This window comes from Salvia miltiorrhiza, chromosome 8 (assembly GCF_028751815.1).
Source record: "Salvia miltiorrhiza cultivar Shanhuang (shh) chromosome 8, IMPLAD_Smil_shh, whole genome shotgun sequence".
Taxonomy (NCBI): Eukaryota; Viridiplantae; Streptophyta; class Magnoliopsida; order Lamiales; family Lamiaceae; genus Salvia; species Salvia miltiorrhiza.
This window is the reverse complement of record NC_080394.1, coordinates 55359082-55382715: the sequence shown is the minus strand read 5'-3', so window position 1 is coordinate 55382715 and position 23634 is coordinate 55359082. Positions and strand designations below refer to the sequence as shown.

The following is a 23634-nucleotide window of genomic DNA, read 5'->3' as shown; positions in this document are numbered from 1 at the left end:
TTTCTGCCTTTCCACAACTCATAGGGAGTGACGTCCCTTCCCTTGAGTGATATTTTATTGAGGATATAGTTGGCTGATAGAACAGCCTCCCCCCACATGTTCTGGGGTAACCCAGAACTAATCAACATGGCATTCATCATCTCCTTAAGAGTTTGATTCTTGCGTTCAGCAACACCATTAGATTGAGGTGAATATGGAGCAGTTGTTTGATGTATTATACCACTAGCGTTGCATAATTCCTCAAACGGAGCAACATATTCTCCTCCTCTATCACTTCGAACCATCTTAATTCGACTACCAAGTTGATTCTCGGCTTCTTTTTTGAAGTTCTTGAAAGCTTCAATAGCATCATCTTTACTTCTTAGAAGATAAAGATAGCAATACCTTGTGCAGTCATCAATAAAAGTGATAAAGTACTTTTTACCACCTCGAGTTTGCACAAACTTTAGATCACACATGTCGGTGTGGATTAGTTCTAAAGGTTTAGTGCTCCTTTCAACAGAATGAAACGGAGACTTTGTCATTTTTGCTTCAACACAAACTTGACATTTGTTTTGAGTGTTAACCTCGTTTATCTTTAGTAAATCCATATTTACTAATCTTTTTATTGCATTTAGATTAACATGTCCTAATCTACAATGCCATAAATCACAACACTCAACCAAGTAAGAGAAAGTAGTAGCATTTTCATTGATAGGTTTACCAGTTACAGGCTTGACAGGCTGAACATTAAGCTTGAAAAGCCCATTGGTGAGAAAACCCCTACCAAGGTACTTTCCAAACTTGGTTACAACAACTTTCTCGGACTCAAACACTAGTCTAAAGCCCTTATTAACTAGTATAGACCCCGAGATGAGATTCTTGCGGATGTCCGGGACATGCAGCACATCCTTCAAGGTTATCTCCGTGCCGGATGAAAGCTTGAGCACCACATCACCCATTCCGGCAACTTCCGACGACGCTTGGTTACCCATGCTTAGCTTCCTCCCTTCAACAACTTTGTAGGTAGAGAAGCGCCTCTTGTCGGAGCACACGTGCACGGTTGCGCCCGTGTCAATGAACCAAGCACCTTGGTTCTCAACAAGGTTGACCTCCTCGGTGATAACCGCCGCTAAGTCATCCTCGTTCCAATCGTCGAAGTCCTTCTCGACGACGTTGGCATCTTGCTTCGCCTTCTTCTTCTTGGGTTTGCGACAGTCTTTCGCCAAGTGGCCCGGTTTGCCACAGTTGTAGCAATCCCCTTCGAACTTGCGGGCAGGAGCTTTGGCTTTGGCTTTGCCTTTGTCCTTGGGATTAGGACGCCCACGTTTGTTGGAGTTAGATGGGCCACCACGCTCCAACAAGTTAGCTTTGGCCTCAACTTGGCCCTTCCCCTTGCCATCGATCCTCATTTCCTCGCATTCGATGCGAAGCCTCACGATCAAGTCCTCAAACGTCATCCCCTTTCGTTTGTGTTTGAGGTAGGTCTTGAAGTCCTTCCAACTTGGGGGCAATTTGTCAATCACCGCCACCACGGTGAATGAGTCGGAGACCACATGTTCCTCGGCGAGTACGTCGTGCAAGATAAGTTGGAATTCTTGCACTTGGTTGATGACGGGCCTCGAGTCCACCATCTTGTACTCCATGTACCTGGTTACACAAGTATTCTTAGTGCTAGCATCATTTAGCTTATACTTTTTGTCTAGTGCCTCCCACAACACTTTGGAGGTCTTTACATCAACATATACTTTGTACAAACTATCCCCTAGACCACCTAGAAGGAAATTTTTACAAAGAAAATCACCATTATGCCACGCATCATAGGCTGCACGAACGGTGAAGCTCATCTCGTTCTCCGCCGGTGTGGGTGGCTCGTTGTCCGTCAAGTATCCCGCATACCCCAACGTCGTGAGGTAGAAGAACATCTTTTGACGCCAACTTTTGTAGTCGGAGCCACAGAACTTTGGTGGCTTGTCGGCGGTTGCATTCGCCCTTGGGGGTTGAGTTGGCACCAACCCCACCATGTGGCCATAGCCCATCATGTTGGTCCCGAAGGCCCCAACGTTTTGTCCAAACATAGACCCCATGGAACCACTCGAAGTGGAACCAAATGTTGACCCAAACGAGGTTTGGCCAACCGTTCCTTGCGTGGAACTTTCTCCTCCAAAAGTTGTTTGGTTAGCACCAAACATGAACGGAAGTGGTGTTAAACCACCAAAATGTCCACCACTAAAGGTGGAGGCAGCAGCGGCAGAGGTGGCGGGTGCCACGGTTGATGCGGCCGCGGCAGAGGCAGCGGCAGCGGCATTGGCAGCGGCAACGGCGTTGACAGCCTCGGTGGAGTTTGCAGGACCGGTCGACATCTCCAGCAAAGGTATTTAGGTTCCGAAAATGTTAAGTTCAATTACAAGTTCAAAAACTCCCACGTTGCAAGCTTATCTCGTCTTGCGATTGTTGGAATATAAGCTCGCGGGCGTAGTTACAATGAAACCAGAAATGTAGGAGATGAGATTACAAGGTGAAAACTGAATTGAAATTACAGTAGAACAGAACCAGGAGAACAGCCGAGTCGAGGAGGATCCTCTGTCCGCAAGACGAGATACGCCCTGGTAGTGCTCTCGGTTTGGCATGTCGTCCCCGAAGATGAAACGACTTCGTCTCGTAGGTAGCAGCACCGCACACCAACGAGCTCCGGCGAACTGGAACGAGGCAAGAACAGAACTTTACGATACAGGATGTAGCAGAGTAAGAGTGTAATGCTTGTTTTCAGGTGTGTTATGATGCATGGAGGCTGTCCTATTTATAGGCACAGTCCACATCAATAGGGGGAGTTAATTCCATTGATGGAATTCAAAAAGTGTCGGGGGTTACAGCAGTAACAGCCCTGCTGTTTGAATCTGCCATGACACCTCCGACAGCAGTTACAGATGTAACAGCCATGCAGTTACGTGGGAAGCTTCCTGGGAGACCAAGGGTCCTCCCGGGCCAAGCCCTAGCGGGCTTCGTGTGCGTGCGCGTAGGCCCAACCGAGTTGGGCCTCGTCCCCTTCGAACCAAGTTTTCGTTGGTCCAAAAAGATAAGAGTCGATGTGGGCCTATGGTAGGCCCAAAGGCCAGCCCAAAGACCAATTGCCAAGATCCAAGTCCACGGCCGCGCGTCGGGTGACGGGACCGGGGCCGGGGTCGGGCGTCGGGGCCGGGCGGGCGGTGGCGGCGGCGGCGCGCGCGTGTGGGCTTTGCAACCCGTCACGTGTGCACACAGTTTTATTACATCCTGTGATGTAATAGCTTTTATACTGTAATAAATGTGATCCACATCCCGATGTGGGATAAACATTAAATCTTATTTAATGCTTATCTTTTCCCACAACTTCATGTTTCAAGTACCCAACTTTAAACAATTATTTCTCACTCACCGGAAATCGGTTTTGAGTAAATAAATATACTACGATCATCTACTCGGAACGTAGATCGATCCTGTCCCATTTAATTCTGCTAAATTAAATGTTTTCGGTACTCGAAAAATTATCAAACATTGGTTACTCACAACCAATTTCCAACACCCAACTTCATTCACGTTCAATCATTCGATGCCAAATCGGCTCCTGACAATAAAAGTTAGCTTCAGTTGTCCAAAAACTCTGATGACTTGAACTATTAAGTGAACAATGAAGATAAGTATGCTATGTTTGTAATTAATATTTATAAATTCAAACTAAAAAGTCACAATGAAGTTAAAGCCCGACTATATATAGTTTAAAATAACCCTAACCTCTGCAAATTCTATCAAGTTTCTTACCCCTGTAATTAAATTTAAAAGTAGAAACAGTTATGTGGAAGGTGAAGATGCTTCAGGAGATGCAAAATTATTTGGATTCACGTCTTCATGCTGTCAAAGCTCAGACAATTATACTTACAAGGTTATATATATTAAGATAATTGTATATCTATTTCAATACATATAGTTGATAATTCTTGGTTGTGATAAATTAAACATGTGCAGTGGAAGGGATATGCTCCTCACAAGCGCAACAGAAGGTGATAGACTTAGCAGCATACTGCAAAATAGTCTAATTCATTCGTTTAGTGGCAACGATGATCCTCTATTCTCTATAAGGAAACTATTTTTTTTTAATCATAACACTTTATTATAGTAGCCAATGACATATACTAAAAGACAACTCAGTCAAACATATCACACCTTATCTCATACCGCGTGCGTGCCAAACGAGTCCTAATAGGAAATTGTAATGACGTGGATAAAAAAGTATAAAAATAGTAATCATGTTTTACTTAAATATCCTTATGTTGGAAATTGGTTGTGAGTAACCAATGTTTGATAATTTTTCGAGTACGGAAAACATTTAATTTAGCAGAATTAAATGGGACAGGATTGATCTACGTTCCGAGTAGATGATCATAGTATATTTATTTACTCAAAACCGATTTCCGGTGAGTGAGAAATAATTATTTAAAGTTGGGTACTTGAAACATGGAGCTGTGGGAAAAGATAAGCATTAAAGAAGATTTAATGCTTATCCCACATTGAAATATGGATAATATTTATTACAGTATAAAAGGTATTACATCAGAGCATGTAATAAAACTGTGTGCACATGTGACGGGTTGCAAAGCCCACACGCGCGCGCCGCCACCGCCCGCCCGACGCCCGGCGCGCGGCCGTGGACTTGGATCTTGGCAATTGGTCTTTGGGTTGGCCTTTGGGCCTACCCTAGGCCCACACCGGCTCTTATCTTTTTGGACCAATGAAAACTTGGTCCGAAGGGGACGAGGCCCAACTCGGTTGGTCTCGCAGGAAGCTCCCCACGTAACTGCTGTCGGAGGAGTCATGACAGATTCAAACAGCCCTGCTGTTACCTGTGTAACTCCCGACACATTTTGAATTCCATCAATGGAATTAAACTCTGCAGGCTCCCCCTATTGATGTGGTCTGTGCCTATAAATAGGACAGCCTCCATGCATAACATTACAACATCACAAGCAATCTAACACTGAAACTCTGCTGCACTCCTGCATCCATAGTTAAGTTCTGTTCTCGCCTCATCCATAGTTAAGCAATCTACCCGGTTGGTTATACGTCGTCGCCGTAAGCACCCCACTGCCAAGAACCCAAGCCAAAAGAAGTCGGGTCCACCCAACTAAACACCCCGAAGGGTTAATAAACCAGAGGCAATAAGTTTCGGTCGGTGAGAAGCCGTCGCCAAAAACTAACCATCCTCAAACGCACAAACCGAAGAGACTTAAACCACAGGTAAGCACCAAGGGTAGCTACATGGCCGGTTATATGTCGTCGCCGCAAACACCCCCACTGCCTATCTGGACTGCAGATCTGCCCAGAAAGATCTCCATACAAATAAAAAATCTCCTTGATTTTCCGAGCATTCTTCACAGAAGCTCCGGAGCAGAGCTGCACTGAGCAGCGCTTTGGGGCAGGGTTACGCTGAGCAGCGCTCCGGGGCAGGGCTGCGCTGAGCAGCACTCCGGGGCAGAGCTGTGCAGAGCAGCGCTCTGGAGAAGGGTTGTGCTCCCGGGCAGGGCTGCGATCCCAGGCAGGGCTGCTCTGAGCAGCGCTCCGGGGTAGAGCTGCGCTGGGAAGCGCTCCGGGACAGGGCTACGCTATGGGGCAGGGCTGCGGTGGAGAGTGCTCCGGGGCAGAGCTGAGCTGAGCAGCGCTCCGGGGCAGAGCTGCGCAGAGCAGCGCGCGGGGGCAGAGCTACGCAGAGCAGCGCTCCGGGGCAGAGCTGCACTGAGCAGTGCTCCGGGGCAGGGCTGCGCTGGGCAGCGCTCCGGGGCAGAGCTGCAGTGGGCCGCGCTCCGGGGCAGGGCTGCCCTGAGCAGCGCTCTGGGGAAGGGCTGCAATGAGCAGCTCTCCGGGCAGAGCTGCGCAGAGCAGCGCTCCGGGAGAGGACTGTGCTCCCGGGCAGGGCTGCTCTGAGCAGCGCTCCGGGGCAGGGCTGCGCTGAGCAGCACTCTGGGGCAGAGCTGCGCTCCCCGGCAGGGCTTCGCTGAGCAGCGCTCCGGGGCAGGGCTGCCCTGAGCAGCGCTCCGGGGCTGGGCTGCACTGAACAGCGCTCTGGGGCAGGGCTGCACTGAGCAGCACTCCGGGGCAGGGCTGCGTTATGGGGCAGAGCTGCGCTGAACCGCGCTCTGGGGCAGGGTTGCGCTGGGCAGCGCTCCGAGGCAGGGCTGCGCTGGACAGCGCTCCGGGGCAGAGCTGCGCTGGGCAGCGCTCCGGGGTAGGGCTGCGCTGAGCTACACTCCGGGGCAGGGTTGTGCTCCGGGGCAGAGCTGCGCTGGGCAGCGCTCCGGGGCAGAGCTGCATAGAGTAGCGCTCCAGGGCAGGGCTGCGATGAGCAGCGCTCCGGGGCTGAGCTGTGCTGAGCAGAGCTCTGGGGCTGGGCTGCGCTGGGCAGTGCTCAGGGGCAGAGCTGCGCTGTGTAGCGCTCTGGGGCAGGGCTGCGCTGAGCAGCGCTCTGAGGCAGAGCAACGCTCCGCGGCAGGGCTGCACTGAGTAGCGCTCCGGGGCAGGGCTGCACTGAGCAGCGCTCCGGGGCAGGCTGCACTGGGCTGTCGAGCGCTTCCCGGCAGGGTTGGCAACAGCTCTGACCATTGAGTTGTGTTGCTCCGGTCTCTGCTCCTTATTGGAAAAACTAAAATAAACCCAAAATTGCGGGCTTTAAGAAAAACATAAAAATAAAAATAAGCAAGAAGGAGATGTAAAATAACGGTTAATTTAGTAACCCTAATAGCCCATTATATGTCCCTAATTATGAGGAGGGTGGTTAATTACCCGTTATAAATCCATTCAAGAATAACCTCCACTCCCACGTTCATCTCTTTCTCTCTCTGACACACGCACTCACACACCGCTATTCATAAGCTTTTTTTGAGTTTGTTAAGGTTTTGTACTGACATTCAAGGCTAGTAGTTAAAAGACACAATCTTTCTCAGGTAGCTTTGTCTTTTTCATTATCTTCTTTAACTTCAATTTTGCCTCCTTAATTTTCTACTTCAATACTTACTTCTGCTTCGTACTAGGTTAACCTTTGTCATCATCATGTTCTAACGATTGAGATATCGATTTCACAGGTAATCCCTTCATCAATGGCGTTGAGCTACTACTCCAACTGGACCTCTTTTCAGCAGCCAGACTACTCCGGCGATGATCCAGAGCTCCAATCTCTGTTGAACCCGGACGACTATTTCGCCGACTCTCTTCTCTGCGACGATCTCACTTATCATGCTAATGGACTTCCCTTGGAATTGGATAATCTCACAACTGCAACCCAACCCCCACCCTTTCTTTTGCCGCACCAACAACCCTTGTTCCACTTCCCCAAACGCCAAAAGCTCTACGATTACTCGCTGCCGGAATTTGTCTTGCCGCCGCCGTTGCCTCAGTTCCCTGCCGCGGATTTCAGCTGTGAGAGCGCCAAGAACGAAACGAGCTTATCCGCACAGAGCATCGCAGCCAGGCAGAGGCGGCGGAAGGTCACAGTGAAGACGCAGGAACTCGGGAAGCTGGTTCCCGGCGGGCAGAGGATGAACACGGCGGAGATGCTGCAATCCGCCTACAACTACATCAAGTTCTTGCAGGCGCAAGTTGCTCTCCTTGAATTCCTTGGTTCGCATCATCAGGTACTTAACTAACTAACTAATCATTTTTTCATTGAATTAATTATACATTAATCATCATCAACAATTGCAGGAGGTACCATTCGAAGGTGAAGAAGAGCTCCAGAATCTTCTAGAATCTCCTTTGATTCAAGAAAAGCTATACTCCACTCAACATTGCTTGCTTCCAAACAAGTTGGCGGAACAAGTTCCATTACTCAAATCCAATCCACATTTGCTGGAAAATGATCATTGAAGGACGAAATTAACTTACGCCCGCTGCCTAGCTAGTTCTAATTGTTTTAGTTTAGGCTGATCTTGACTTCTATGTTGTTTAGTTTAATTTAAGGCAACCTCTTCATGCCTTGTGTTTTTTAGTTACTTGCTTGTATTCCTTACAGGCTAGGATATATGTTAGGTTAAATAGGCTCTTTACTTGAGGAAAAAAATGTTGTATTTTTTCTTAGTGTAAGTTATCTTGATCCTAACATTACATTATTCATATACAATGAGTATGCATTCTTGGTTAATCCCATATTCCCATATGTGATTGAATATTGATTATTTACTGTTTTTGTTTAAATGCGTATTAACACTGTATAAAATTTTAAAACCGCAATCAGAATAATGAATGCACCGTTTATTATCCCTGGCGTCATCTTATTATTTTCACGTTTAATTGCCAGATTAATTGATTTCAAGAAAAAAAGTATTTCTAGTACTTATTAATTCTTATTCATGGAGGATGATTTGCAAAAAATATTCTTCAACTTTTAGATGAGACGGTCATTGACATGGTCAAAGTAGTTAGACAGTTGATTTTGGAGGAGTGATTGTAGGAGAGTCTGTTACAACGTTTCTTGGTGGTTAATTTATCCAATTTCTTTCTCCACACCAACAATTTTATTTTTATTCCATAATGTCTTGATTCATAAAATTGCATGCTCCGACGTTGCATGGAAATCGGAATCGGAAGAATTTAATTATGTCTTGAGTGATATATATCCACCAAATTCTACCTTATGAACAAGTTTGTATATGCCATTTTGCTTAAGATAGCTCATATGTCAGATGGGCAGCGCTGGATGGGCAGTGCTGGATTTTCAACTTCGGATGGGCAGCGCTGGATGGTCAGTGCTGGATTTTCAACTCTTGATTATCAGCGCTGGATGGGCAGTGCTGGATTTTCAACTCCGGATGGGCAGCGCTGGATGGTCGGTGCTGGATTTTCAACTCTTGATTATCAGCGCTAGATGGGCGGCGCTGGATTTTCAACTCCGGAAGGGCAGCGCTGGATGGTCAGTGCTGGATTTTCAACTCTTGATTATCAGCGCTGGATGGGCAGCGCTGGATGGGTAGTGCTGGATTTTCAACTCCGGGCAGCGCTGGATTTTCAACTCTTGATTATCAGCGCTGGATTTTCAACTCCGGATGGGCAGCGCTGGATGGTCAGTGCTGGATTTTCAACTCTTGATTATCAGCGCTGGATGGGCAGCGCTGAATGGGCAGTGTTGGATTTTCAACTCCGGATGGGCAGCGCTGGATGGTCAGTGCTGGATTTTCAACTCTTGATTATTAGCGCTGGATGGGCGGCGCTGGATTTTCAACTCCGGATGGGCAGCACTGGATGGTCAGTGCTGGATTTTCAACTCTTGATTATCAGCGCTCGATGGGCAGTGCTGGATTTTCAACTCCGGATGGGCAGCGCTGGATGGTCAGTGCTGGATTTTCAACTCTTGATTATCAGCGCTGGATGGGCGGCGCTGGATTTTCAACTCCGGATGGGCAGCGCTAGATGGTCAGTGCTGAATTTTCAACTCTTGATTATCAGCGCTAGATGGGCGGTGCTGGATTTTCAACTCCGGATGGGCAGCGCTGGATGGGCAGTGCTGGATTTTTAAATCCGGATAGGCAGCGCTGGATGGTCAGTGCTGGATTTTCAACTCTTGAGTGCTGGATTTTCAACTCTTGATTATCAGCGCTGGATGGGCGGCGCTGAATTTTCAACTCCGGATGGGCAGCGCTGGATGGTCAGTGCTGGATTTTCAACTCTTGATTATCAGCGCTGGATGGGCGACGCTGGATTTTCAACTCCGGATGGGCAGCGCTGGATGGGCAGCGCTGGATTTTCAACTCCGGATGGGCAGCGCTGGATGGTCAGTGCTGGATTTTCAACTCTTGATTATCAGCGCTGGATGGGCAGTGCTGGATTTTCAACTCCGGATGGGCAGCGCTGGATGGTCAGTGCTGGATTTTCAACTCTTGATTATCAGCGCTGGATGGGCAGCGCTGGATGGGCAGTGCTGGATGAACAATGTCTCTGCACAGTCCATACACCCAAGCTTCGCGTACATGTTAAGCAACGAATTGTTTACGTGCAGATCTCCCAAAAAACCAACTTTAACAAGTAGTCCATGTATCTGTTCCCCGTGCATTACATGCCTTTTCCCCTCATTGCCATCACCGAATTCACATTTGGAACAAACACTCAACACACTTGAAAGCGAGACACAATCTATGATCCTCTCTCGATGCATCAATCTAAACATGTCAAATGCTTCATCCATGTGATCAGCTCCTACTAACCCCTCCATCATTGCAGTGAATGAGACCTCATTATGCTCCGGCAAGTCCTCAAAAACCATTATCGCGTCTTCTATAGAAACACACTTCATATACATTCCCAACAAAGCATTCCCAACGTACAAATTCGCGCTAAGTCCGAGCTTGGTAGCAAGTCCATGGTACTCCCTGCCACACTCCACATTGCCCAAACCCCCACAAGCACTCAAAACACTGGCCAACGTGAAACGGGTGGGCACGAAACCATTCAACCTCATAGCGTAGTAACTCACCAAGGCCTTATCTTCAAGACCATTTCTTGACAGCATACTAATAATCAAGTTCCAAGAAACGGAGTTCTTTTCCGGCATTTGATCGAACACTTGATATGCATTATCGACATCATTTAATTTGCAGTAAGAATCTAAAATAGCGTGGTAGGAGAATATGTTTCTCAGAGGCATTTGGTCGAACAGGCGGCGGCCGGCTGACGTACGGCCGCATTTTGAATATTGCTCAATCAGGCGGTTCACCAGAAAAGTATTTGAAATTTGACCGGTGCGAAAAATCTGAGCTTGAATTATTTTTCCTGCCTTGTACGCTTTATGATCTATGCAATTTTGCAGCAAATTCGCCAACGAAACAGAGGCATTCCTGCTTTGCATTTCTAACAAATTAAACAAAATTAGGCGGAATTCCGCTTATCAACATTTTTGAATTGAAAAAACGTATTGGGCCCAAATTGGGCCGTTTAATCATATTAGGCAAGAAAAAAGCCCAAAGTTATTAAACATTGTACTCCATAATTCTCTTTCTTAATGGTACAACATAATGATGCGTGAATCGGGATGTACCACCTCCTACTGCACAGAACCCCTATTCCCATTATTCCTGAGAGTCGCCCACCGCACAAATCTAGTTTGTCGAGAGTTGGTATGAATCAGCTCAACTGCGTCCAAATGGACGGCGGTGGAGTGGACTCCGACGGCCGCCAATTCAAGAGCGCGGAGGAGATGTGGCGGGAAGCGGTGGGGGACGGCGACCCCCTCAAGAAATCGCAGTGGTATTCGCAGGGCGTCGGCTATTGGCAGGTCAGTCTCTCTCTCTCTCTCTCTCTCTCTCTCTCTCTCTCTCTTTGTCTTTTTTCTTTTTTTTTAAAAATGAAAAATATCGTATGCCTAGTTGCTCATCGGCGCGGTTAGGTGTTTGAATTTCCGCCCCCAAAAAGAAAGCCTGATTGCTTGTATGTGCAGTTGGAAAACAGTGAGCTCTGCTTGTTTGGGTTTATGGCTGACATAAAAGAAAAATGAAGGCTACTTGTTAGTTGTTTTGTTTACATGATGGAAAATGTGAGGTTAGTTTGTTTGTTTTTGTGGAAGAGAAGGGTGTGGAGGCGACGGTGGATGGAGTGCTGGGAGGGTATGGGCATGTGAATAAACCTGATATAGAAGGTAGTGAGGCATTCTTGAACTTGATTTTGGCTGAAAGATTTCCTGATGCTGGCAGTGAAAGACGTCTTAATACTCTTGGTATTGTTTCCTCCCTCTTCCAAGGATGTTAGCATAGAGTAGAAAAGCTTGAATTTCTATGAATGTGTTGCAATGTTGTTAGTTATAGAAAACACTGTTGCCTCCGGTGTTATAATGGAAGTAGCTTGGTACGTCTATGGTTGTATTCTCCAAGATTCTGTTGTGAGGATTGCGTGAGTTTGTTGTTGGAGTTTTGATTTATTTGCTACAATACCTGCAGATTGTGGCTCCGGGATTGGAAGGGTCACCAAGAATCTTCTTATAAGATATTTTAATGAGGTTCTCTTTCGACTCTTACTGCCATCTTTTCTTCTCGTAATAACGCATATTTATAGCTGAAGGAATAATCAAAGAATCCAACTAGTTACTGAAATAGTATCTAAAATCTTTGATTTCTTGACATTGTTGTGAAAATGCTATGTTTCAATCCAGGTTGACCTTCTCGAGCCTGTTTCTCATTTTCTAGATACTGCTCGGGAAAATTTGTCCCCAGAAAACTTGATGGTCACAGGGGATCATAAGGCTGTCAACTTCTTCTGTGTTCCTCTTCAGGCAAGATGTAATTTGCTTTTAGTTTCAGATTGTTTAGTCAGTCTTCATTTCATTAATGCATGATATCTATGGATACCAAACATCTAACAACGGTGGAATGCCATGGTCATGCAACGTATTAGTTTATTGTAATTAGAAATAGAAATTCATATTGTTTAATTATCAGAAACTCTACTACTTTCTCTCCATGTAATTAGTTACCAAACTTGCAGGAGTTGATCCACATTACACTTGTAATCTTATGCTAGTTTCTTTTAAATACTCACTGTCTTTTTTTCCTTTTCACTATGTATTGGAAATGATTAGTAACCTGATAGCAAAGTACAGTTCCTAGGTTGCGATATATCATTACATATTTAAGTTTAAAACTGTATTCCTCCTTCTGTCCATGTTTGTCTACATTGTATTAAATTGTACATACCGCACCAGCTACAATATTTGTGCAATATTTCGTCTCGTTTATATAGTTTCGGATGTCCTTGTTTTACTTTATGATGTGAACTTTTTCCAGGTTATAGTTTCGGATAGCCCATATCAATCCTTTTGTTTTTTTGAGTTGGAGTTGGGGGATGGGGGATTGGGATTCGTACCCTGGTCACACACCTATATCAATCTAAGCTTGTTTCTTTGTAGTCAAACCAAGTAACTTTTTCTCAGCGCATGAAAAGGAGTACACTCATTGTTTGCTAAACTTTTTACACCGTCTTATTTTAGGAATTTACTCCAGAGGCAGCAAGGTATGACATTATATGGATCCAATGGTGTATTGGGCATCTTTCAGATGATGACCTTATGTCATTCTTCGATAGAGCCAAGGTAATAGACTAATAGTTCCCATCTTATTAAACAATAATAGTTGGTCTTCCTAGTCCTAAACTATTTCTGTCGTAGTTGAGTATAAGTAAACATCTTTCCGTTTGCGAAGGTTTGTTTGTCACTCATTTGTACTGCCAATGACCATTCAGATTTACTCATTCCTATTTTCTTGAATCATCTGGGCTAAGTAGCTTTGTCTTCTAATACACAAGCATACATTATCATATCTCGGAAGCTTCAATATTCTCAACTAGGATTGGAAAAGTCATTCCATATTATGCAGATTCTATTAGCTCAGTCCAAGATTATGTCTAAAACATGATTAATTATGTGGTCAGTCATATCTTTATAAAACAATGTCATGTACCTGTAGCGTATTATATGGATTTCGCTAATCAGTCTGATGTATTATTAACGGTAGCATGTACATCTTCCAGGGTGGTCTCAGACCTGGTGGGCTGTTTATTTTGAAGGAGAACATTGCAAGAAATGGTAAGGATTTTATCTATCAATTTTCCTACTGAGTTAATTACAAACCATCTATCCTCTATGAGGCATCAAGACAATGTAAATACATGTTGATGATCTTCGCGGATGAAACCCTATTTTGCTTGCTTTGCGTTCTCCCCTTGAAACAGCTGGTTTTCTTTGCTGTTTTAACAGTGAATCTTATACTAATTCTTGTTCATTAGGTTTCGTGTTGGATAATCAAGACAAGAGCATTACGAGATCCGACTTGTACTTCAAGCAGCTCTTCAACACTACAAAAAAAGTTCCTATTAGTGACATAAGGTTTGGTAGCTAATATTCGTGTCATAAAAATTAGTGGCGTTTGAAAGTGTAACTATTAGTGATTAGCTATATCATCAAATGTCACTAATTTTTGTGACACACATAATAGCTACCAAACCTCATGTCACTAATGGAACTTTTTTTTGTAGTGCAAACAATGTGGTCTACACATTCTCAAGATGAAAGTACAATCTGAATTCTTGTCGAACATCTATGCAGTATTTCTGGCTTGACGAATATGAATTCATTGAAGTTCCGTTTGTACGTTTGTTGTCAGGATCAAAAAGGATTCCCCAATGAATTATTTGCTGTAAAGATGTATGCATTAACGACTGATCTGCCGAAGAAAACTAAGACTTGGAAATCAAAAACACAAGTCAACAGACCTGGCATCATCAGATAAGAGTGAAGGGATGAAGATACCATTTCTCAAGAGTTTTTACCAGATATTAATATTTAAAACTCCATTAATTCTGTGTGCTTCGTTCACTCATATCGTCCACATTTCCAGTTCACAATATTCAGTTTTGGAAAATTGGGAAATCTTTGTTCAAATCTGCTGCCTAGTTAATTTGGTAGAATTAAGTTGTTAAAAATTGAAATGTACATGTAAAAATAAAAATAAATATGAAAATATACACACCCAACAGATCCTCCTACAATCACTCTCCAAAATTAACTCCCTAACTACTTTGACCGTGTAAATGGCTGGCTTATCGAAAAGTTATCAAGAATTATTCCTGCAAATTTTCGCATTAAGAATTCCTAAAGTTGATTAAGCATTAAGAATTACTTAAAAGTGAAAAAGCCCTTTTATATAGCATTTAATTAATAAGGAAAACCCAAAGGCCAGTGTGAATTGATCATAAATGTTGCATTCCTTCTCATTGCGGTTTTAAGATGTTATTTATCACGACTTTAAAAAAACAATAAGCAAGCAATCAATCTCATTTGGGATTTAACCAATTAAGAAACAAGAATTAGTGCTCATTGTATATCAATAATGTTAGACGTATGAAGAAAAAATAGTACAACATTTTTTTTCCTAAGAGCCTAACCTAACATCCTGAGTGGCAAGGAGGAATTAAATAACACAAGGCATGTGGAGGTTGCCTTGGAACAAAACAACAGAAATCAAGATTAGCCTAAACTAGTGAGATCACAAGTATACGAGTTGATTTCTCTTTTTAAATCAAAGATTATCCTAAACTAAAAATAGTTAGAAGTGCGCGCATGCTAAAATCAATTATCCTTTTTCCATGGTGAAATCCGCCGCAGAGAATTCAGGCAACGGAGGCAAGTTGATTCAAGTCTTATCCACGAAAAAAGCTTAACAAGCTAGGCTAATAATTTATGTGTTACACATTGAAATTAAATGCATCTTACACATTCTAACTACTTTGACATGTCAATGACCGTCTCATCTAAAAGTTGAAGAATATTTTTTTGCAAATTATCCTCTATCATGATTAAGAATTAATAAATACTAGAAATACTTTTTTTCTTGAAATCAATTGATCTGGCAATTAAACGTGAAAATAACAAGGTGACGCCAGGGATAATAAACGGTCCATTCATTATTCTGATTGCGGTTTTAAAATTTTATACAGTGTTAATACGCATTTAAACAAAAACAGTAAAAATAATCAATATTCAAACACATATGGGAATATGGGATTAACCAAGAATGCATACTCATTATATATGAATAATGTAATGTTAGGATCAGGATACTTACACTAAGAAAAAAATACAACATTTTTTTCCTCAAGTAAAGAGCCTATTTAACCTAACATATATCCTAGAATACAAGCAAGTAACTAAAAAACACAAGGCATGAAGAGTTTGCCTTATATGAAACTAAACAACATAGAAGTCAAGATCAGCCTAAACTAAAACAATCAAGATTAGCCTAAACTAAAACAATTAGAACTAGCTAGGCTTCAATGATCCTTTTCCAGCAAATGTGGATTGGATTTGAGTAATGGAACTTGTTCCGCCAACTTGTTTGGAAGCAAGCAATGTTGAGTGGAGTATAGCTTTTCTTGAATCAAAGGAGATTCTTGAAGATTCTGGAGCTCTTCTTCACCTTCGAATGGTACCTCCTGCAATTGTTGATGATGATTAATGTATAATTAATTCAATGAAAAAATGATTAGTTAGTTAGTTAAGTACCTGATGATGCGAACCAAGGAATTCAAGGAGAGCAACTTGCGCCTGCAAGAACTTGACGTAGTTGTAGGCGGATTGCAGCATCTCCGCCGTGTTCATCCTCTGCCCGCCGGGAACCAGCTTCCCGAGTTCCTGCGTCTTCACTGTGACCTTCCGCCGCCTCTGCCTGGCTGCGATGCTCTGCGCGGATAAGCTCGTTTCGTTCTTGGCGCTCTCACAGCTGAAATCCGCGGCAGGGAACTGAGGCAACGGCGGCGGCAAGACAAATTCCGGCAGCGAGTAATCGTAGAGCTTGTGGCGTTTGGGGAAGTGGAACAAGGGTTGTTGGTGCGGCAAAAGAAAGGGTGGGGGTTGGGTTGCAGTTGTGAGATTATCCAATTCCAAGGGAAGTCCATTAGCATGATAAGTGAGATCGTCGCAGAGAAGAGAGTTGCAGAAGGAGTCGGCGAAATAGTCGTCCGGGTTCAGCAGAGATTGGAGCTCTGGATCATCGCCGGAGTAGTCTGGCTGCTGAAAAGAGGTCCAGTTGGAGTAGTAGCTCAACGCCATTGATGAAGAAGGGATTACCTGTGAAATCAATGATGATGACAGAGGTTAACCTAGTACGAAGCAGAAGTAGTAAGCATTGCAGTAGAAAATTAAGGAGGCAAAATTGAAGTTAAAGAGACAAAGCGATACCTGAGAAAGATTGTGTCTTTTAACTACTAGCCTTGAATGTCAGTAGAAAACCTTAACAAACTCAAAAAAAGCTTATGAATAGCGGTGTGTGAGTGCGTGTGTCAGAGAGAGAAAGATATGAACGTGGGAGTGGAGGTTATTCTTGAATGGGATTTATAACGGGTAATTAACCACCTTCCTCATAATTAGGGACATATAATGGGCTATTAGGGTTACTAAATTAACCGTTATTTTACATCTCCTTCTTGCTTATTTTTATGTTTTCCTTAAAGACACTCACTTAAAACCCGGTTTTTTGGCTTGGTAGAGAATGAGCCGATTTTTGAGTCTTGCGTGTTTTTACAAACATATGATCCTTTAATAGATATACTCAATTTTGTGCTTTGTGTTTTCGGTTTTGATAACATCCGAAAAAGAAGTTGTTTTGTTTCCTTATTTTTGGTTTGTTTTTTTTTTTTGTTTCCTTATTTTTTGTTTTATTTTTGTTTCCTTATTTTTCTGTTTTTAAGTTTTCCAAAATTATATAAATCATATATTCCTCACTTTTCCTGGAAATTTTATTTTTATTTTTTCAAAAATTATGATTTTTTTTTCCACTAATAAGTTAGTAATATTAATACTTGTAAATAATTAAGTAATCTTTTTATTTTTTACTTAAATTTAAAATTCTTAAGTAAGTTTATTAAATTAAAGAGTTTGAATGCACGCTAGATGTTTGTTAAAAAGTCTGATCGAATTTTGTATAACATTTTGAATGATTTTTATCATCCTTAAAATTAGATATTCACCACTCCTATATTTGCCATGACTAATCAAAAATCAAATCTTCACAAAACAATGTAAAATCTCGGCCCCTCTCATCTTCAATTCATCTACCAAAACAATGTACGCCAACTATTTGTATAAATGCTTAAACGAATTTTGTATAAAATTTTCGAAGATTTTCAAAATCCTTGAAATTAGATACTAATATATCAAAACAAAATCGGCCTTCCTAGGGTTTTTTTTTTTCCAAATTTATTTCTTTGCAAAATCAAAACAAAATCCACTAATATATCTATCCAATTGTATATATGCTACAATTACACCGTGTTAGTTGCGGTATTTTGTTGCTAAGAAATTAGTGATCACTCCATTACACGTGAATGATACTTTGCCACCTTGGCCGGCGGTGGCAGCCGCAATAATTCATGGTTGGAAATTAAGTTAAGCTTATATGTCATGCATAATCGAAAAAAAAAAATCACCTCTTTAAGGGGCATAGAGGATTCGAACCCGTAACCTCCATTACATGTGAATGATACATTGTTTCTCATTCAAGTATATGTTAAATAGTTTCGCGAGCGATTCCAGTTGTATGAATCATTTCACTTTATTGTATTTATTTTTATATTATATTCACTAATCTACTTCGATTAATTAATAAATATTTGTTTCATAAAGAATAATTTTATCGACTTCGTTACATACACTATAGCAGTTCATTGTTTTATTGGCATATCGCGTTTAATACTTTACTATAATACATTGTTTCTCATTCAAGTATATGTTAAATAGTTTCGCGAGCGATTTTCAATCATATGAATAATTTCACTTTATTGTATTTATTTTTATATTATATTCTCTAATTTACTTTGATTAATTAATAAATATTTATTTCATAACGAATAATTATATCGACTTCGTTACATACACTATAACAGTTCATTGTGTTATTGGCATATCACGTTTAATACTTTACTATAATACATTGTTTCTCATTAAAGTATATGTTAAATAGTTTCGCGAGCGATTTCCAATCATATGAGTCATTTCACTTTTTTGTATTTATTTTTATATTATATTCACTAATTTACTTCGATTAATTAATAAATATTTATTTCATAACGAATAATTATATCGACTTCGTTACATACACTGTAACAGTTCATTGTCTAATTGGCATATCGCGTTTAATACTTTACTATAATACATTGTTTCTCATTCAAGTATATGTTAAATAGTTTCACGAGCAAAATCTCTACGTAGGATTGAGTATACTTTATTTTTGCTTTCAATTTCACTAATTTATTTAATTCAACTTCATGAACGCTGAGTTTAATTATTTCGACTTCAATACTATTTTATAATACATAAACTTCAAGTTTATGTTATATAGTTTTTTACTTCACTATTAATTCAACTTTATTTCATTGAGTATAATTATTTCGACTTCATTATTTACACTATAGTAGTTCATTTTTTTATTATCAAATCGACATCAATACTATATTATAATACATTGTTTTCAAGTATATGTTATATAGTTTTCCAAGAAAATTCCCATCGTATTCACAATTTTTTTTTTCAAGTTCACTAATTTATTTCAATTAATTATAAATTCATCGTATTATAATACATTGTCTTCAAGTATATGTTATTATAATACATTTAATACAAGTATATGTTATTTATTTTTTCGATCAATGCCCCATCGTATCATTCATTTTATTTTTATTTCTAACGAATAACTAATGAGGTTGACACTATCGGACAATGTGACAAAGTATCACTCACATATTATTGAGGTCTCAGGTTCAAATTCCTCAAGCAAGTTTTTCTTGTATTTCATTTTTTTTAATTCATCTTCGAAATATTTTTTTTAATACTGGAAAAAAAAATATGTAAATGAAAACAAATCTAGGATTATTTCCCCCCCCCCAATCCCCTTTTTCTTGTATTTCGGTTTTTTTTTAAATCATCTTCGATTTTTTTTTAAATATACGGAAAAAAATTAAGGTTAAATCTAGAATTATTTTGAAGGGGTATCTAAATTAGTAGAATCAAATCAAATTAACATAAAATTCGCAAAATAAAAAATAATAATCAAAAAATAAAATATATGTAGAAATAAATCTAGGATTATTTTGGGAGAATCTCTAAATTAGTGGAATCAAATATAGGATTAGTTTTTGGAGAATGAAAATCTCTAAATTAGTGGAAACAAATCTAGGATTATTTTTAAAAGAATATCCAAATTGGTGGAAACAAATAAAAATAACATAATTTTCGAAAAAAAATAAAAAAATAAATCTTCGGAAAAAAGTAAGATAATTTTCGAATATAATACAAAATTTCAAAAGAATTTTTTTTTGAAATAATAAAATAATAATATGTGGAAACAAAAATAGGATTATTTTTAAGAGAATCATAAAATTAGTGGAAACAAATAAATAAAACATAATTTTTGAATATAAATAAATAATTTAATAATCAATAAAAATAAATAATATTAATTTCGGAAAAAAAAAACTGGAAACAAAAAAACCAAAAAATAAGGAACTATCTATAAATTTTGAGAATTCAAAAACAGAAAATACAATACAATAAAAATAGGAAACTTAACGAGGGATAAATAAGTAAATACACAAATCACTCAAAATCGGCCCATTTTGGCTAATTGAAAAAAGCCCGATTTTGACCGAGTGTCCAAGACACTCGGTGGCCAAATCTCATTTCCGGCCCGGAATTTTGGGTTTATTTTAGTTTTTCCAATAAGGAGCAGAGACCGGAGCAGCACAGCTCAATGGTCAGAGCAGTTGACATGTTTAGATTGATGCATCGAGAGAGGATCATAGATTGTGTCTCGCTTTCAAGTGTGTTGAGTGTTTGTTCCAAATGTGAATTCGGTGATGGCAATGAGGGGAAAAGGCATGTGATGCACGGGGAACAGATACATGGACTACTTGTTAAAGTTGGTTTTTTGGGAGATCTGCACGTGTAAACAATTCGTTGCTTAACATGTACGCGAAGCTTGGGTGTATGGACTGTGCAGAGACATTGTTCAACAGTATGTCAAAAGTCAGTGTTGTTTCATGGAATATTATGATCGCGGGATTTGCAGAGGGCTATGGAGTGCATGGAGAAAATGCAGAGTTGTGGGTTTGAACCTGATGAGGTAACTTGTGTCAATATGCTTGAGAAGTGGTGATGTTGAAACTGGGCTAAACATATTCAATAATATGTCTGCGCCACGAAAACCACAGGGAGGCGGTGATGCTTTTCAGAGAGATGCAGTTCAGAAGAGTGAGGCCTGATCGAACTACTTTTGCTATAGTTCTCAGTTCTTGTGCTGCCATGGGGCTTTTAGAGGGTGGAAGATTCATGCTGCCTTGTATGTTACCAGTGGACTCATTGCTGTTTACTCAAAATGTAGTAAAATAGAAGTGGCAAAAGTTATCTTCAACATATGATATAGTATGCTGGAATTCTGTGTTGGCAGGTTTATCCCTTAATTCAATGGATGCACAAGGTTTTAACTGAATTTTCTTATGCTAGTGTCCTGAATTGTTGCTCGTCTCTGTCATCTCTCTCACAAGGGAGACAGATTCACGGTCTAATAGTGAAAGAAGGACATGCTGATAATGTTTATGTCGGAACTGCTCTGGTTGATATGTACAGCAAGTGTGGCGACGTGGATGGTTCTTTGATATGATGCCACGTAAAGATTTAGTTACCTGGAATGAGATGATACATGGTTATGCTCAAAATGGGACATGATGGAAGCTAGTATTGAACCTGATCACATAACCTTTGTTGCTGTCTTAACCGCCTGCAGTCATTCTGGATTAGTAGATACTGGTTTGAGCTGTTCAAATCAATGCAACAAGAATATGATTGCATAGTCGACACCCTGGCCGGTTCAATGAAGTTGAAGAAATCATAGAAAAAATGCCGTGCAGAGATGATCCTATTGTTTGGGAGGTTTTGCTCAGCTCTTGTAGGGTTCATGCCAATATAAACTTGGCAAGAAGGGCTGCGGACGAGCTTTTCCGGTTGGACACCGGTAATTCTGCCCCTTACTCCCTCCTAGCCAATATGTATTCGTCATTACATAGATGGGATGATGTTAAAGATGTTTGAGATATAATGGGAAGGCAGCAGGTTTCGAAAGAAGCAGGTTACAGCTGGGTTTGAAACATGTGATATATCCGAGGAAGCAGGTTGTGGTCAGAAATGGAGACCTGACCACACCTGAGCTGTTGAAGGAGATGCACTGCCTCTAAATTTCACCTGCAGCTTGCAAGATCAAAGCTTGGTTTCCCAGTTCCAATCAACACTGAATGCAAAAGGTATTAAAATCATTTATTCTTCATCCATTTTCAGCTCCCGCTAAATTCTTGATTTTTGGTTTTGCAGGCTCCACTGAGATCAGATTACTGTTTTCTTCTATATAGTTGGTAAGTTTAGCGGTAACTACACAAGTTGGCCAAACTGAAATTACGACACTAAAATTTTGGAAATTCAAGCCACTGTCTATTTAATCGCTCATTATTTTTAGTTGCTTAATTTTAATGAGTAATTTATTTAAGGGTTAATTGCCGAAAAAACCATATACTTTTTCATTTTTTGGTTTTTTCCCATGACAAAAAAAAATCTGAACAGAAATCCATGAATTGGAAAATTTATTGCATTTTTCCCCCGCGTCCATTTTCCGGCGATCTCCGATGGAGCTCCGATCCAACGTGGCTGCCACATAACATTAATTTTCCACCTCACCTAAACCCCTAATTTTCCACCTCACCTCCTCACAGCTCTGTCATAGAAGAGCCCTCCTCACAGCTCTGTCATAGAAGAGCGCTGCCCCTCTTTTTCCACCTCACCTCCTCACAGCTCTGCCCATCCAGCGCTGCCCATCCAGCGCTGATAATCAAGAGTTGAAAATCCAGCACTGACCATCCAGCGCTGCCCATTCGGAGTTGAAAATCCAGCGCCGCCCATCCAGCGCTGATAATCAAGAGTTGAAAATCCAGCACTGATCATCCAGCGCTGCCCATCCGGAGTTGAAAATCCAACACTGCCCATCCAGCGTTGATAATCAAGAGTTGAAAATCCAGCACTGACCATCCAGCGCTGCCCATCCGGAGTTGAAAATCCAGCACTGCCCATCCAGCGCTGATAATCAAGAGTTGAAAATCCAGCACTGACCATCCAGCGCTGCCCATCCGGAGTTGAAAATCCAGCACTGCCCATCCAGCGTTGCCCATCTGACATATGAGCTATCTTAAGCAAATGGCATATACAAACTTGTTAATAAACATTACTACTATCTCGATAAGGTAGAATTTGGTGGATATATATTACTCAAGACATAATTAAATTCTTCCGATTCCGATTTCCATGCAACGTCGGAGCATGCAATTTTATGAATCAAGACATTATGGAATAAAAATAAAATTGTTGGTGTGGAGAAAGAAATTGGATAAATTAACCACCAAGAAACGTTGTAACAGACTCTCGTACAATCACTCCTCCAAAATCAACTGTCTAACTACTTTGACCATGTCAATGACCGTCTCATCTAAAAGTTGAAGAATATTTTTTGCAAATCATCCTCCATGAATAAGAATTAATAAGTACTAGAAATACTTTTTTTCTTGAAATCAATTAATCTGGCAATTAAACGTGAAAATAATAAGATGACGCCAGGGATAATAAACGGTGCATTCATTATTCTGATTGCGGTTTTAAAATTTTATACAGTGTTAATAGGCATTTAAACAAAAACAGTAAATAATCAATATTCAATCACATATGGGAATATGGGATTAACCAAGAATGCATACTCATTGTATATGAATAATGTAATGTTAGGATCAGGATAACTTACACTATGAAAAAAATACAATATTTTTTTCCTCAAGTAAAGAGCCTATTTAACCTAACATATATCCTAGCCTGTAAGGAATATAAGCAAGTAACTAAAAAACACAAGGCATGAAGAGGTTACCTTAAATTAAACTAAACAACATAGAAGTCAAGATCAGCCTAAACTAAAACAATTAGAACTAGCTAGGTAGCGGGCCTGAGTTAATTTCGTCCTTCAATGATCCTTTTCCAGCAAATGTGGATTGGATTTGAGTAATGGAACTTGTTCCGCC

The 23634-nt window shown here is 40.9% G+C and overlaps 5 protein-coding genes and 1 pseudogene across 5 annotated transcripts; 3 read left to right on the top strand and 3 right to left on the bottom strand.

The window, feature by feature from the left end:
• Window positions 1–5712: 5712 nt before the first annotated feature.
• LOC130998725 (uncharacterized) lies at window positions 5713–6609 on the bottom strand. Its single transcript, XM_057924133.1, has one exon. It carries the CDS (start codon window positions 6607–6609, stop codon window positions 5713–5715), a length of 897 nt encoding a protein of 298 aa, XP_057780116.1.
• A 494-nt stretch (window positions 6610–7103) lies between these two features.
• Window positions 7104–7875, top strand: LOC130999287 (transcription factor bHLH52-like). The gene is made up of 2 exons (XM_057924799.1): window positions 7104–7637; window positions 7708–7875. Exons 1-2 carry the CDS (start codon window positions 7104–7106, stop codon window positions 7867–7869), a joined length of 696 nt encoding a protein of 231 aa, XP_057780782.1. The 3' UTR covers window positions 7870–7875.
• A 1993-nt stretch (window positions 7876–9868) lies between these two features.
• Window positions 9869–10840, bottom strand: LOC130998724 (pentatricopeptide repeat-containing protein At4g20770-like). Its single transcript, XM_057924132.1, has one exon. It carries the CDS (start codon window positions 10838–10840, stop codon window positions 9869–9871), a length of 972 nt encoding a protein of 323 aa, XP_057780115.1.
• Window positions 10841–10989: 149 nt separating this feature from the next.
• On the top strand, window positions 10990–14338 carry LOC130999288 (alpha N-terminal protein methyltransferase 1-like). The gene is made up of 9 exons (XM_057924800.1): window positions 10990–11266; window positions 11560–11704; window positions 11925–11983; window positions 12137–12256; window positions 12971–13072; window positions 13510–13564; window positions 13765–13833; window positions 14021–14049; window positions 14142–14338. The coding sequence occupies exons 1-9, from the start codon at window positions 11024–11026 to the stop codon at window positions 14265–14267; spliced, it is 948 nt and encodes a 315-aa protein (XP_057780783.1). The 5' UTR covers window positions 10990–11023; the 3' UTR covers window positions 14268–14338.
• A 1380-nt stretch (window positions 14339–15718) lies between these two features.
• Window positions 15719–16976, bottom strand: LOC130999286 (transcription factor bHLH52-like). Its single transcript, XM_057924798.1, has 3 exons — window positions 16715–16976; window positions 16040–16603; window positions 15719–15969 (listed from the first exon to the last, which is right to left on the bottom strand). Exons 2-3 carry the CDS (start codon window positions 16583–16585, stop codon window positions 15808–15810), a joined length of 708 nt encoding a protein of 235 aa, XP_057780781.1. The 5' UTR covers window positions 16586–16603; window positions 16715–16976; the 3' UTR covers window positions 15719–15807.
• Window positions 16977–20279: 3303 nt separating this feature from the next.
• LOC130998723 (pentatricopeptide repeat-containing protein At4g20770-like) lies at window positions 20280–21820 on the top strand (annotated as a pseudogene).
• The last annotated feature ends 1814 nt before the right edge of the window (window positions 21821–23634 follow it).

Coding starts and splice junctions, on each gene's coding strand:
- LOC130998725 (XM_057924133.1), bottom strand. CDS start 6,609: ATGGTCAGAGCTGTTGCCAACCCTGCCGGGAAGCGCTCGACAGCCCAG.
- LOC130999287 (XM_057924799.1), top strand. CDS start 7,104: ATGGCGTTGAGCTACTACTCCAACTGGACCTCTTTTCAGCAGCCAGAC. Junction 7,638..7,707: donor TCCTTGGTTCGCATCATCAG/GTACTTAACTAA, acceptor CAACAATTGCAG/GAGGTACCATTCGAAGGTGA.
- LOC130999288 (XM_057924800.1), top strand. CDS start 11,024: ATGTACCACCTCCTACTGCACAGAACCCCTATTCCCATTATTCCTGAG. Junction 11,267..11,559: donor AGGGCGTCGGCTATTGGCAG/GTCAGTCTCTCT, acceptor GTGGAAGAGAAG/GGTGTGGAGGCGACGGTGGA. Junction 12,257..12,970: donor TCTTCTGTGTTCCTCTTCAG/GCAAGATGTAAT, acceptor GTCTTATTTTAG/GAATTTACTCCAGAGGCAGC.
- LOC130999286 (XM_057924798.1), bottom strand. CDS start 16,585: ATGGCGTTGAGCTACTACTCCAACTGGACCTCTTTTCAGCAGCCAGAC. Junction 15,970..16,039: donor TCCTTGGTTCGCATCATCAG/GTACTTAACTAA, acceptor CAACAATTGCAG/GAGGTACCATTCGAAGGTGA.
- LOC130998724 (XM_057924132.1), bottom strand. CDS start 10,840: ATGCAAAGCAGGAATGCCTCTGTTTCGTTGGCGAATTTGCTGCAAAAT.